This window comes from Cajanus cajan, chromosome 4 (assembly GCF_000230855.2).
Source record: "Cajanus cajan strain Asha chromosome 4, NIPB_CcT2T_4, whole genome shotgun sequence".
Lineage (NCBI taxonomy): Eukaryota > Viridiplantae > Streptophyta > Magnoliopsida > Fabales > Fabaceae > Cajanus > Cajanus cajan.
Genome location: NC_138520.1, coordinates 3,736,907 through 3,750,546, shown reverse-complemented (window position 1 = coordinate 3,750,546; position 13,640 = coordinate 3,736,907). Strand labels below are relative to the sequence as shown.

Here is a 13,640-nt window from a genome sequence, read left to right as displayed (position 1 = left end):
GCATATATGTGTGTCTCAATATTTAGGGTTATAATTATGAACCCCCTGTAGATTTCGGGTACAAAATGATTCGGATTGATCATGACCAATATAAATATTGGTGAGCTCGTTTCTGCATTATTCTCGCTATCTTGGCAAATTTCATTGTGAAAGCAGAAAGTTTCGCAGGATTGATAAAAGAAAAATCCAGAAAGAGGAAATTAGGTCAAAATGAGTTGCTTTAACGTTGGATGGGTTCCACAAATGTTACAAATGATTGTTGTTGGAGATCCGTCAAGGTTTTATATTAGAGGCAGAGTGGACCGATCATCATCATCATTCTTCTCCTTTTAATAATCTAATTAGCCTTAGCCCTTAAACTTGAACTTAATCATCAAATTTTGGTTCTATCCAAAGCGCCTAATTCTGCCACCATGCTACTGATTAAGATGTTAATTGAACACAAGAAGGCCATGCAAATGATTTGGGCACATGGGACTTCTTACTTGTTCAATATTTTTTGGGCCTTCCAATATGGAATATAATCTCAAGCTTTAAATGCTCTCAATTGCTACCCTTTTTATATATACCCTCCACAAACCAAACCATATATCTCCATGATAACTCCATATTTGAATAGGTATCAAATTAAGGTAGAAAAAAAAAATGCACAAGCACAAGGCACGTAGAGGAACCGAGAGTTTTGTTGTTATACAAATAAGAGGTAGTAGTACTGAAGAAGAAGAGAAAGAATTAGAAGAACAAGGCATTGAACAAAAACAAATCCCTCAACCTCATCCAAAGTTGAACCTCTCTGCCATGAAGCTCTTCCAACGCTTCCGCAAGATCTTGATGCGCTTCGTGTTCTCTGTGCCTTCTCGTCGCTCCTCGGATTCAAGGCACAAAGTTTCTGACAGGTTTGAACCGCCGAAGACGTCATGCAGTTCCTACTATTCCTCTTACTCTCATTACAATGAGGCCATTGCGGATTGCATCGAGTTTTTCAATAAGTCAGCACAAGATGGCGTTTTGGATGGTCGAAAATCTGATGTTGTCTGAACCTATACCTTTCGTTAATTAGTGTCCTCTCTCATATGTGCCTCGTTATACTTATTATATTGTTTTCCTCATGTATATGGGAGCATTGTATTTTGCATACATAATGGAATTACTTCAATTCGCTGGCTTCTTTTAATTTTATGTTCATAACTTTTCAATTATATATATGCTTCGATCGTGGGTGTATACAGTGATCCCACTGTTGTGTTAAAATCATAGAATAAATGATTAGGCTGCATATATGCATGTCCAGAGTGATTGAACAATTGGATCTACCCACCCTAAATTTGAGCTTATATACTAATTAACCATGTCAAGATCAGAATCTCAGTATCCATCATCGGTAATGATCAATAGGAGCTGCAATAAAAATAACATAATACAGCCAAGTACTATATGAAGGGGCTACTTTTCCTGTGTGCATATTATGTTTCTCTCTCTAGTGTACAGCTGACACATGAATATTTTTCATTGACTTAGCTTAAAAGGTGTGTTATATATCCTCTAAAATCACAGTGATATACTATGAAAAAAATGAAAATAATTTGTTGTTCTTCCTTCATCACAAAAAAAAAAAAAAAAAAAAAGAGAGAGAGAGAATAAAATTGATTAATTCTCACCATAAAATCAATTCAAACAACTATTGGACTAGAAGAATAATTTGACTTAATATTTAAATGGATATGTAAATCAATTTAATGTTTTGACTATCATTAAAAATGAATTATATGAACGTACATTCAGTGTTTATCTTTCCTACGTTTATCCTTAATATAATAGGTAAAGTGGGCAAGAAAACATGGTAAATTTATTAAGAATGTACTACTTTAATTCAAATTTAAGTCCAATAAAATCTAGTCAATTAGAATAGATTTGTAAATTCGTACAGCTTAAAAGGTTTCAAAATGTAACATACACATCAATGAATTCCTTAAAATATTTATTTCAAACATATTTGCCACATTAAAAGAAAAAAATAAAAAAAAATTATTTAAAAGAAGTTAGGACTCGTAGGTTTATTTTTCCATAGATGTAATTACTTCATTGACTCGTATATCCTGTCTATTAAATTTAATACATTTTTAGAGTGATTCGAGTAATTATCTTTTTAAAGCATGATAACATCTTATTTTTAACTTATTTTCCTATTTAAATTTTAATTCTTTTAAATAAATTTTGTACATCTTTCATAATTTGATATTTTATAAAATATTTTTTATAACTTTAAAATTTACTCAAATCGATCTAATAATATTTGTAAAATATTTTATTTATCAATAAGTCTTGTGTGTGTTAATTTTATAAAATGTTTAAGTGAGTTGAATTTAAGAAACACGTCAGAATTAGGTTTTAAGACTAATTAATTAAGGATCCCTTTAAATAAATAACTTATTTAATATCCTATTTAATAAACTTTTATATAATAAGAATTTTTGTTATAAGTACTTAAAATTCAATAAATTATTGTATTTAGGTATACATGTAAAAAAACACTTATACAATTTTAAAGGATTTATATGTATTATGATTTAAGTACTTTTAAGATGTTATCTTATTTTAAAAAAATTTAAAAATTACAAATTAAATTTTGAATAAAAATAAAATAAAAATAATGAAGGTAACTAAATAATTTTAAAAGAGGACATTATACATCACAATAATATTATAAATAATAAATAATAATTAGTTACCATTCACCTAATTTTAATTTATAAAAAAATAAAATTAATTAATAATAAATATGAGAAATCAATTATATATAATCATGCTTAAAATTAAGAATCATAAATTTTAAAAAATTAAAAATTAATTCTATATTTTTTTTTGATAGACCAAAAAATTAATTATAAAGAATACAATGGATATTCTAATCCATTACAAGAAAACACAATAATCAAAATTCTAAAAAAGTCAATCCAACAATAACAACCTCACCAATTCAATATAACAAAAGCCAAGCACAGTGAATGGACTCTTACTACATTTAAATCAATTCTATATATTTTTATAAAATTATGGTTAAAAAAGTATATAAATATCAATGACAAAAATTATTACTATTTAGAGAAAAAAAATATACTAAATTTTTTTATAATAGGGAAATATGGATTTTGAGAAGAAGAGGTAGAAAAAAAAATTGAGAGAAGAGAAAAAAATAAAGAGAAACAAAAACTTTTGCTAAAGTGTAACATTTATATTTGTTAAGGGAAGAAAATATTTATTTTAAAACAATAAGTTATGAAGAGCAGTGTAGTATTTGCATCTCTGAGAAAATATTAATGTAAAAGATTTTTTAATAATATTTTTGTAAAAAAAATTTAATGAAAGATTTAAAAAATAGATAAATTGTCATGTATTGAAATTTATCAAGAGAGGATATTGTAATTTTCAACATAAGATGTTAATAGAATATTATAATATTAGTATTTTTGAGAAGAGAAGAGTGTAATTTACTAAAAATATAAAATTAATTTTTAGTGAAAAATGGAAAATAAAAATAAAAATTATTTATATTAGTGATAATAAGATTAGAACTTAGTATTTTTCAATAATTTTTTACATTAATTAAGTAATAAATTATAATAGACAGTTTATTAAAACAAGTTCAAAATAGTTTATGATTTACTCAAAAGATATTTTATAAGTTTATTTAAAAATTATTTATAATTATCTATTAAAAAAATCTTCACAGCAAAAATTAAAATTGAATTCATGTCCTTATCAGATGAGAGTCTGTTACTTATCAAATGAATGAGGTCTTAGTGGAATAAAGCGCTTTGATTGATTGGGGTTTAGGGTTCAAAATTAAACAAGATTGAAATTGTAATTATGGTGTTTTATTGCGTGAACCACACTCGACATGTATCCATATTCAGCTAGCGACAGCTCATGAGTTTAGCTACATTGTAAGGGCCATTTGCCATTAATGTCTTTTACAGAGCACATGAAAATATACTTCTGACCAAAAAAAAAAAAAAAAAAAAAAAAGAAACTCTAAAACAAAATGCTGGGAATTATTGTAGTAATTAATTACTGTAGTTGTAAGCAGGTTACTTAGCAGGAGTGATGGAAATTATTGGGTAGCCTTTTTCCTTGAGAAAATGGCTCCGATGAAGGGAATGAAGGACTTGTTCTTCTTCTTGTTCCTGAGAGAAGGGTGCCTTTCCAACTTTTCAACCCCGTGTTGCGGCAGCATCACCTGATGAGACACAGACGGCGATTTCGCGAACGTCACGTACCTTTTCTTTTGGAAGTAATCCATCTTTTCATCCTCGAGTCTCGAGCTTTTCCCTTGGAACGTGGTTAAGTTCTCCACAAACTTCACGTCCTCGATTTCCGACTCCACCGCGTCTTTCTCCGTTTCCCGTTGCTTCAGCTGTTGGAGCTCTTGCTTTGTTCGTTCAAGCTCTTCCTGCAGAGAAGACAGACAATGCGCCATCACCATGCTTTCTTCCTTCGCCCTCTCCAGGTTTTCCCGCGTCTCCTCTAGCTCAGCTTCTACGTTTCCTATTCTCGAATACTCAACGCCATTTTCAGTTTCTCCACTCTGCATCTATGTAAATGCATTCGCATGCACATAACAAGTAATTAATTAACCTAACAATTTTCCATCTATGTGGATTGTGGAACAGTTTAATACTAATTCTAACCAAGAGTATAATTCACACAAATACTATTTCAACATTTCACAGAAAGCTTGAGATGTACAATGAATAGATTGTAATTAAAGTATGGTACTGCAAAAGCAAAATGTGAAGGCATAAATTAATATTGTTTTTCACTGCCTTTATTCTATGATACGATTAAGAAAGCTAGACGCTTAAATACAAGAAAGCACATGAAACAGTCTCCAGCTGAGTAACCACTTCTAGTTAGCACCCTGTTACAAGCAAGCATAACATTGTAGCACCTTATGGTTCGGTTAGCAATGAAATAAATAAAAGATTAAACATATAATTTACTGCCTATATGTCTGCTTTTTATTCTTAATTTGATCTTTATATGTAAAAAAAAATATTAAATTAGTTTCTATGCATACAATTACTACTAGTTAGTTCCTATCATCATATTTAAATGTTAACTTTCTTAAACATTTTTAATTTGATCTTTATAAATATAGTGATCCGTTCTTAATTTAGTCCTTACATATGTTAAATATTTTTAATTTAGTTTCATTTAAGAATATATAATGAATAAAGGGATCAAATTAAGAATGTCTTACATATATAAAAATTAAATTAAAAATTTAGAGAGATTAATGATAGGGGCTAAATCAATAATATATGTATAGATACTAATTTAATATTTTTATGTGTAAGAACTAAATTGATAATTTGTCATATGTATGAGAATTAAAGTGTATGTTTAACTTAAATAAAATAAATAAACTCATTTTAATCATTTAAAAGATTTTCATATAGTAGTTCTTGAAACTAAAACAATTAAATATAATAAATCTGTAAAATGTTAAATACATTATTAAATATTAGAATTTAATGTCATATTGGTAAACAAGAATATATATATCATCATCACATTATTAGTCATGTAATGTTTTAATTTTATATCATTCATTTTATATTTTTAATACTTATTTGATGTTCTCTTAGTTTTAGAAATTTACACGATAATACCTTCAAACCTAAAATGACCATTTACTTAAAAAAAATGTATGGTTTAGTAAGCTCACAATATATATATATATAGGGAGCATATTAAGTGAGAGGGAATTTATTATGAAATATATATATATATATATATAATACTCTGAATTTTGTCTGAAATTTTGTTAAAATATATTTACTCCATCCTATGTCAGGAATTAATTGTGATTTTCATATTTGAAAATATTTTAAAAGACTAGAAAATTCTTGTTTTTTAATGTAATATTAATTTTTTTAAGATTTTTTATATATAAATTATTCAATCACTACGATTAAAAATAACATATTTATTAAAAGAATATGACTATTTTAATAAAATTATATTAAAAAATAATATATTTATCGTTGTTGTTGATATGTATAAAAATCCTAAACTACATTCATTGTGAACGGTGAGACTAGAATAACGATAATCTAAAAAAGATTTAATGAATTAATGAGTGAAAAAGTAAAAATAAAACAAGAGGGCTTTCATAATTTGGTGGCAATATATATCGAAGTAATTATTTGATAATGAAGTGATGCGTCGGAGTAGAACCTTTTTGAGGTTATTGGCAGTTGCATAAACCTGGCCGGCCAAAACTTTGTCACCAAACAACGAGACAGCCTCTTTGACGGAGCGGAATGGCGCCCTTGTGTCTATCTCTGCCTTTCTCACCACCATCACACTTGCACCTTCCATATTCATGAACCAAATGGTCTAGTTATTTTCAAAGCAAACAATATATATAGTGAATATGAGAGAAAGAGAGAGAGGAATTGTTTATAAGTACTAGGATTGGATGGTTGAGATATATGTTATGAAGATTGGAAGCTTCGTTTCTTCGCGTCCACTTCACTAGAATTCTGTTATGTTTGAGAGCGAAGGCGGTGGGTGCATATATGCTCTTGTCTTGGGTCTTGTACTCTTGTTGGACCTAAATGCAATCACCCTAAACTTTTATATTTTATATACTATATTTTAGCACAAATAAAGAGAAAGACTCTTCAACCGCACCCAACTTCAAGAGCCCCCACTCTTGTTTTGTTTCCCCACTAGACAAGCATATGGAAAGCTACAAGCTTCATATAGGTAGAGAGAAAGAATTTTTTTTTTTTTTTAATTCCCTTGCTAAGAAGATTGAATATCTACCCCGCTTTCAAAGGACATTTTAACGGTAACGGGCACAAGTAAAGCAAATTGTTTTTCATTTCAAAAGTTATTTAGTCTTTCAAATAATAATTAAGTTTGTATAGTTCAATTATTCATTTTACATAAAGAATTAAATCATACCGCTTTGTAAAAATGTACGGTTAAGCGAACCATTTTTACATAGTAGTTTGGTTTATTTTTCTTTTTTGAAAATTCATATTTTATGGTCCGGTTTCATTTAATTTTAGATCGATTTTTTTTTTCCACATCCCTGCTTTGTACTCTTACCATCTACTAACCAAATTGTATGAGACCCAAGAGAGTGTATGTAAGTCGCTCATGCACTCCTCATGATTCTTGGTTGGCATGTGTTTGTCGAAACAAGGGGCACATTCATAAAGCTCAGGTTTTAAGGCAATGCCAACAACCTGTCTTGTTTCTCTGGTTGGTAATTTCGTCCCTCTTGTTATACTCCGGAGCTGTGGAGCATTTACAAGTCCGAAGTTCAAGCCATTCATACGGAATAATTTATATTTTGTGGAGCTAAAAAATTGTAATTAAGAGAAAAGGTTCTATTAATAATACCAATTTTCTTGCCATAAATCAACTGAAATACAGGTAGCTACTTCATAATTCATAGTAATGACTAGTAACGTAATTATCAAAGAATAAAATAATTCAAAAGGCACAGAAAAACTGGTCATACACAAGTTGTCTTTTAAAAATAATTTTTTTATATAATAATATAAATTTAATCTACTCAACTATTATATTTAATAATATTATATTCATGATTATGTATATTAAATTTTAAATAATTCAAACTTTTAAGTATACTCCCTTCGTTTTTTTTTCATAGTTATTTTGTCAGAATTTGTTATTTTTTTTCATTGTCATTTTACTAAAATCAATGACTTATTAATTTTTTTTCTCCAAAACCCTTGATAATTAATATAAGTTTACTGAACAATGTGTGTATTTATTTTTAATGTCTACTTATTTTTTCTCCAACTACCCATATAAAATTAATGTGCATTTATAAAAGCAATATGTTCTCAACAAAATACTATAAAAAAATATAAAAAAGAGACAATTATTTACAAGACTCTTTAACTATAATCATTAATTCATGGACAGGTATAATTAAATACAGTAGGTTACAGTTCACGTATAATCAATGCATTAATAATTAATGGAGTAGATTGCATTTCAACAGTCTCAAAAATGCAAAAAACAAAATAAAAGGTAAAATAGAAAAGTAAGCAATAAATATTTTTAAAAACTAAAATATCAATTATTTCTTTAAGTCTCGTGCAAAACCTTAAACGACTATGAAAAAAAAACGGAAAGAATATTATCTAATAATTAATAAATATTTAAATATTACTTTATATATTAAAATAAAGTGACATGATAAACTACTAAATAATTTTAAACTTATGTATAATTTTGACATTATGATTGTATTTAATTATATTATAGCCATGACAAGTGATATGTGTATCAAATTTTAAATGATACATGTTATTGTCCAAGTTTTCTGTAGACGGTCAGGGCCCAGGGATCGGTTCGCATATCTAGCCTAAAATATACTTTAATAAAATGAAACGAATTTGATATAATTATATTTTTATTTTTAAAATATATTTTAAAATATTAAAATAATAAATACAGCTTAAAATATTACAATATTCTTTTTCAATCGATATTCGATAATAAAATCACTCTTTCCAATTTTTATTTAAACCTTATTACTTTAAGTAACTTTTTTTTTTGTTGAAGCAAAAATTACTGTAATTATCAACACTTTTCTATAATCAGTAAAGTCAAATCTACTTTAGAATGTAAAAATTGCTTAATATATAATGTAATAATCACGAAGATGTCACAATTTCATTATCAATTATCTTATTAAATTATTTTTCTACAAATAGTATATTATTTTGCAAATTTTAAGTTTTATACCTATTTTCAACGGCAATTTCTTAAGCAGAACATGCAAAGTGTAACAAATTGTTAAAGTTTACTGTTTCAAAATAATTAATAACAAAAGATACGTAGTTTTATTAAAATCAATAATTTGAAAAAATAAAATATTAAGAGAATGATAAATGAAGTGACTTGTTTTTGAAAAAAAAATTTAACTCCTCATTAATTAATCAATATTTTCATTTATTTATGTTATGGAAAGAAATATTAATAAGTAAGCCTCTTTATTATTAGACCCAAAGTAAGGTATGGTATTTACTTTATGTCAAGAGTAGGGCAGGCTCTGTCGGTCTCAGATTTAGCTAAATATTTACGTTGTGTTTCTTTTTCCCGACGACATGGCAAGTTATGTGTCACGTTGACTAACGTGGCAGCTGTAGGAGTATGACAAAGACCAGCGCATGCAGAAATTCAACAATGAAAATACTATATTTCTATGCCTTATCCTTTGTGGTCAATTACTCAATTTCAGATACGCTCATCGCATAACAATTGCAGCGATGGGGTACCACTACTACTACGGAACCTACCTTTACTTTCTTCACATACAGAAGAAGGAAGATGAGTGTCTTGCCCATTTGGCTTTGATCTTGATGAAGGGAGGGTGAAGAGGTGCTGCTCAGAGATTGAAGTAATCTTGGATCCAAGCGCTTCTAAAGATGCAGGGGAATGGGAAAGGGCATAAGGACTCGCTACAGAAGTGTCATGTCTACCACTTTGCCAGTTAGGATATTGGGCCCTCACAATGCTGCAATTAACAGCAGACCCACCTTGAGCTGCTAGCTGCACCGCCCAAAAGTTTTGGTGCTGTTGTTTATAGGAACTAAAATGAGCTCCACGTAATGGGGTACCATAATAATGAGGTGGCTGCTGCTGCTGCTGCAACCGAACCTGCAGTCAATTAAAGCATTACGGAACTGAGGTTAATATGACAATAAGACAAAGGGAAAGGGTGCTGTTATATTTAGTAAATTGCATGGCTTTTCTCTTCCAAGTCTTTTTTTTCTTTGGGGGTGGCAGGGTGGGGCAGCTTATTTTCCAAATTGACAATAATTTTTAGCCGCCTCATTAATATCATGTTGAACAATATAACCACTTTAAGCCATCTTTTCTATAACCTGACCTTAGATTTTGTAGTCCATTAATATAAGATTGATAGGAGTCTAGTAAGTAAAACCTGTGGCCCTGCAACAAGAAACCGATCGAGGAAAGAGGAGGAATACGGACTTTGAATGGGCATGAGGCCATGCTGCTGTTGTAATGACTGAAAATAAGGCACTTGCGATTTTGACAATGGTTCCAATTTACTTTCACCTTTATTAAGACTTTCGTTGACCTTTAATTCACTACCTCCAGTTGACAAGGACAAGAAGTTGAAACTCTGCAGAATATGAATAGTCATCAGGCATGAGGAAGATGGGGGGCATAGAAAGACAACATTATTAAAATTATCCGCTGCTTACTTGCTTTTGAGGAGACAGAGATATGTCATGATAAAGGCCATGATGAAGAATACCATTCTTAGTTTCACGTGAAGCACTCGTAGTAGCAGAATGAACTGCTCCGGTAGCAGAACTATTTCCACTTTTCGTCCAATTCAAGTTTTGGGCTTCCATTAGAACTCCACATTTTGTTCCATGGTGTACTCTCATTTGATGAGATTCATAAAGCTCGTGTTCTTTGTCCACCTTTCTTTTAGACACTTCTAAGCTACGGATAAGATGACTTATGTGAACATGAGCTGCACACTTCTTCCATGCCTTTTTATGAGTAACAATATCGGAAATCTGCATCGTTAATTATTGGAAATAACCAATGGGCGTTTTGAGTGGATCAGTGCATCGGCTAGGATGAAAAACTTTGCCATTATATAGGTAAATCTTGCAAAACAGCAGTATAAGTAATAAGCATAAATTTGTAATTCATTACCTTTCCACCAGAAAAACAACCTTCCATCAAATCCTGTTTCGGTGCACCAATAGCAGAATTCAGCCAATCTGGAGCTTTAGCAGCAGAAGACCTTCAGAAGAAAAATACATCATATCAAATGTATTTGACGATATAAGAAGCTCAAAATGGAAATGGAATAAAAGAATTTTACTGCAAATAAGAAGCACTAATCCCAGCAGAAGCAGTCGAAGACAACCCTGGCCACAATGCTGGACCTTCTGATAAAACAACCAAAGATATCCACTTGTCAGTCAACTGATTAAATACTTATGCGTACACAAAAATTTAAAAAAAAATCACTGCTAGTAACAAGCACATTTCGCCCTCGACCATACCAGTTTCTTTTTGGTACTTGATTAAATGTTGTTCTTTCTTACAATAAATGCCTCCGGCCTGAAATGTAAGCCCGTATATTATCTATCACTAGCTTCTGAGACAAGAATTTTACAGCAAATTGTAAAAGTTGAAATGACTACCGTCTGAAATTCCACATCTGATTTCCTCCCGATATGCGAAATCTGTGGTTGTATGGGCACATTTAATCTGCAATAATTAGATGAGAAAACATTTAAATAAAATATTAAAGATTTCAAGATGATAGACTAGACAGATTCCAGAATGCAACTGAAAAACTACGCACCCCATTTCCAGAGACAATTCAGAGTCGTGTGATGCAACTTTGCTGCCATTTTCACTCTTAACCACCATCCTATGCACGGCTTGCAGATTTATTTTTCCAGCAGTGCTTTGACTAGCAACCAAGAACTTAGCACTCTGAGGAAAATCAGACTGTTCTTGACCAATTGTTTCGTGTAAAGAACTGGTTCTTTTACACCCCGTAGGTGATGTTTGTCCAGCATCCTGAGTAGTTCCCGAGACTAAAATACATGACCCAAAAAATTAAAAGATTAAATTAGATTACATAAATTAATATTGGCTACAAAGAGTGCTGTGAGGGAGAGAATTAATAACCTTCAATAGTAACATTAGCACAATGACTCTCCTCTTGGTCCTGCAAAACCGTGGAGTTTTCTGGAAAAGATTCACTGTCTAGTTCACTCTTGGCATTAGAGCCATTATCAGGGAACATTCCAGCCAAGGCATAGAGAGTCTCCACAACCTCTTCCTCATCTTTCGTAATGGGCCCGGGTAAAGCTTGCCTCGTGGACCAGCCCGGGCTTCTTTGTTTCTAGGAAAAGCAAAAGCACAAGTAAAGGTGAAATTGAAATAACTAGAAAACGAAGCAAAAGGTTAAGTTTTGAACCACAAAAGACGTCCTGCAACACTCACTTTAGATTTCTTTATGCCCTCTTTTTGAGGAGATTCCATTCCATTCATCCTATGGTTCACCTTTTCTGAATCACCAAACACGGATTCGCGTCCTCGTTTCTTCACAGCTGTAATTTCAACAGAGACAAAATTCCCCACTTTTTAAAATAAATAAATATATAATAAATTAACAATCTTATCAAAAAAAAATCTCAACTACCTCAATGGAAAGATAGCTACAAATCAATTGGAGTGTAGAAATATCTCCCAATAATTTATTAAAAAATTATTATTCTTTTCAGAAAGTACCACACACTGTTGAATTAGTACACTGTGGACCTTTAATTTATATTACAGAGCGGAGGGAAAGCCGAGTTCCGTCATTGTTTCAACCGATCGAATTTGGACGGAAAGAGAAACAAAAATAAAATAAATGCGACATCCTTTATTCCAAATCGGAAAATAGGGCACCTGAACGTATCTTCCGAGGAACAGAGGCATGATCAACGCCATTGCAATCCTTGAGAAACTGCCAAATCATCAAACAAAATATTAAAAAAAAAATGGTGAAATGAAAATAGCGCATAGAAGTAGTACCTTTCTGGGAAGCTGAAATTTGTTGGCTGGTTTTGGCGAGTGAGAGACACGGCAACCCATTGATAATGCTTTGGCGACGGCACTCAAACTTTTCACCTTCTCCTTCTTTGATTTCTCCGAAAACTGGAGACTCGCATTCAAACCTACCTCAAACAAAAAGAGAGCGGTAGATATTTATTTTATTTGGAGCGAGAATGAGAAGAATCGAAAAGCGACAAGAAAAAATGAGTGGTAAAATAGATACCCCGAGAAGAAGCAGATTGTTGTTTATTAATGTGTCGTTTGGCGGTTGAGAAAACACCCATGGTTTTGTCCATTTCTTCTCACTTGATCAATTCACCGCCTTTCGTTTCTTTCATCCAAAAACCAAATCAAGCACAGCAATGAGTGGTGTCCACGGAAATAAAAAGGCAAGGAAGAGCAAGAGAGAAAAGTAATTCAGAGAATCAGGTTCTTTCTGAAATAAAGTAGTAACAGATTGAGTTGAGGAAGCCAAAGACCATAGAGATAGAGAGAGTTAAATAAATACTCACGAGAAAAGAAAGGCCACGGAAAGAAAAAAAAAAAGGAAGCCTCCCAAATGTCGTGTCAGTGAGAATTGTATATTTTCTAGGATAATAATTAGCATTTAATTATTTATTTATTGTCTCTCAAAATAGATTTATTCTTCCTTTTTCAAATAATCCAAATCCCGCAATTAATTAACATAATAAAAATCAAATCAAAATGTACTTTGGTGCTGGAGAGTGCCATGGAATCACTGTGGCCAGGAAAAGATTCGTAAAGTCAATCAGTTTAATTATAAAGTTTTGAGTTTTGTTTTGGTTTGTTCGTGCATTCCTTCACACACATGATGGGACATGCACATACATAAGGCAGCACAATTATCCGTTTTTTAATTTCTTTTTAATTAAAAAAGTAAAAAAAATTGCGTATGATTTAGTTTGAGAATGAAAGGAGATAAGCATGCATCTCTCCGTGCAGTGCGGCATGGGAAGCTT

The 13,640-nt window shown here is 30.9% G+C and overlaps 3 protein-coding genes across 6 annotated transcripts; 1 reads left to right on the top strand and 2 right to left on the bottom strand.

Annotated features, from left to right (window-relative positions):
* Positions 1 to 300: 300 nt before the first annotated feature.
* Positions 301 to 1,284, top strand: LOC109801863 (uncharacterized). The gene has a single exon (XM_020363007.3). It carries the CDS (start codon positions 646 to 648, stop codon positions 1,036 to 1,038), a length of 393 nt encoding a protein of 130 aa, XP_020218596.2. The 5' UTR covers positions 301 to 645; the 3' UTR covers positions 1,039 to 1,284.
* A 2,569-nt stretch (positions 1,285 to 3,853) lies between these two features.
* Positions 3,854 to 6,688, bottom strand: LOC109803063 (WEB family protein (DUF827)). 2 transcript variants are annotated; one of them, XM_020364529.3, is made up of 3 exons: positions 6,476 to 6,688; positions 6,241 to 6,377; positions 3,854 to 4,591 (listed from the first exon to the last, which is right to left on the bottom strand). In XM_020364529.3, the coding sequence occupies exons 2-3, from the start codon at positions 6,364 to 6,366 to the stop codon at positions 4,112 to 4,114; spliced, it is 606 nt and encodes a 201-aa protein (XP_020220118.1). In that variant the 5' UTR covers positions 6,367 to 6,377; positions 6,476 to 6,688; the 3' UTR covers positions 3,854 to 4,111. The 2 variants fall into 2 exon arrangements, with proteins under 2 accessions (XP_020220118.1, XP_020220117.1); XM_020364528.3 differs by lacking the exon at positions 6,476 to 6,688 and having other exon boundaries at positions 6,241 to 6,438.
* Positions 6,689 to 9,233: 2,545 nt separating this feature from the next.
* On the bottom strand, positions 9,234 to 13,142 carry LOC109802164 (uncharacterized). 3 transcript variants are annotated; one of them, XM_029272236.2, is made up of 13 exons: positions 12,884 to 13,140; positions 12,640 to 12,782; positions 12,514 to 12,571; positions 12,064 to 12,170; positions 11,746 to 11,962; positions 11,414 to 11,651; positions 11,250 to 11,316; positions 11,109 to 11,166; positions 10,925 to 10,991; positions 10,753 to 10,843; positions 10,287 to 10,610; positions 10,001 to 10,204; positions 9,234 to 9,714 (listed from the first exon to the last, which is right to left on the bottom strand). In XM_029272236.2, exons 1-13 carry the CDS (start codon positions 12,954 to 12,956, stop codon positions 9,292 to 9,294), a joined length of 2,070 nt encoding a protein of 689 aa, XP_029128069.1. In that variant the 5' UTR covers positions 12,957 to 13,140; the 3' UTR covers positions 9,234 to 9,291. The 3 variants fall into 3 exon arrangements, with proteins under 3 accessions (XP_029128069.1, XP_029128071.1, XP_020218988.1); XM_020363399.3 differs by having other exon boundaries at positions 9,576 to 9,714; positions 9,947 to 10,204; positions 12,884 to 13,142; XM_029272238.2 differs by lacking the exons at positions 12,514 to 12,571; positions 12,640 to 12,782; positions 12,884 to 13,140 and adding an exon at positions 12,263 to 12,463.
* Positions 13,143 to 13,640: the final 498 nt, after the last annotated feature.

Coding starts and splice junctions, on each gene's coding strand:
- LOC109801863 (XM_020363007.3), top strand. CDS start 646: ATGCACAAGCACAAGGCACGTAGAGGAACCGAGAGTTTTGTTGTTATA.
- LOC109802164 (XM_029272236.2), bottom strand. CDS start 12,956: ATGGACAAAACCATGGGTGTTTTCTCAACCGCCAAACGACACATTAAT. Junction 12,783..12,883: donor ACAATCTGCTTCTTCTCGGG/GTATCTATTTTA, acceptor TGTTTGAGGTAG/GTTTGAATGCGAGTCTCCAG. Junction 11,652..11,745: donor TGCTAATGTTACTATTGAAG/GTTATTAATTCT, acceptor CATGTATTTTAG/TCTCGGGAACTACTCAGGAT.
- LOC109803063 (XM_020364528.3), bottom strand. CDS start 6,390: ATGAATATGGAAGGTGCAAGTGTGATGGTGGTGAGAAAGGCAGAGATA. Junction 4,592..6,240: donor CTGCCAATAACCTCAAAAAG/GTTCTACTCCGA, acceptor GCATTTACATAG/ATGCAGAGTGGAGAAACTGA.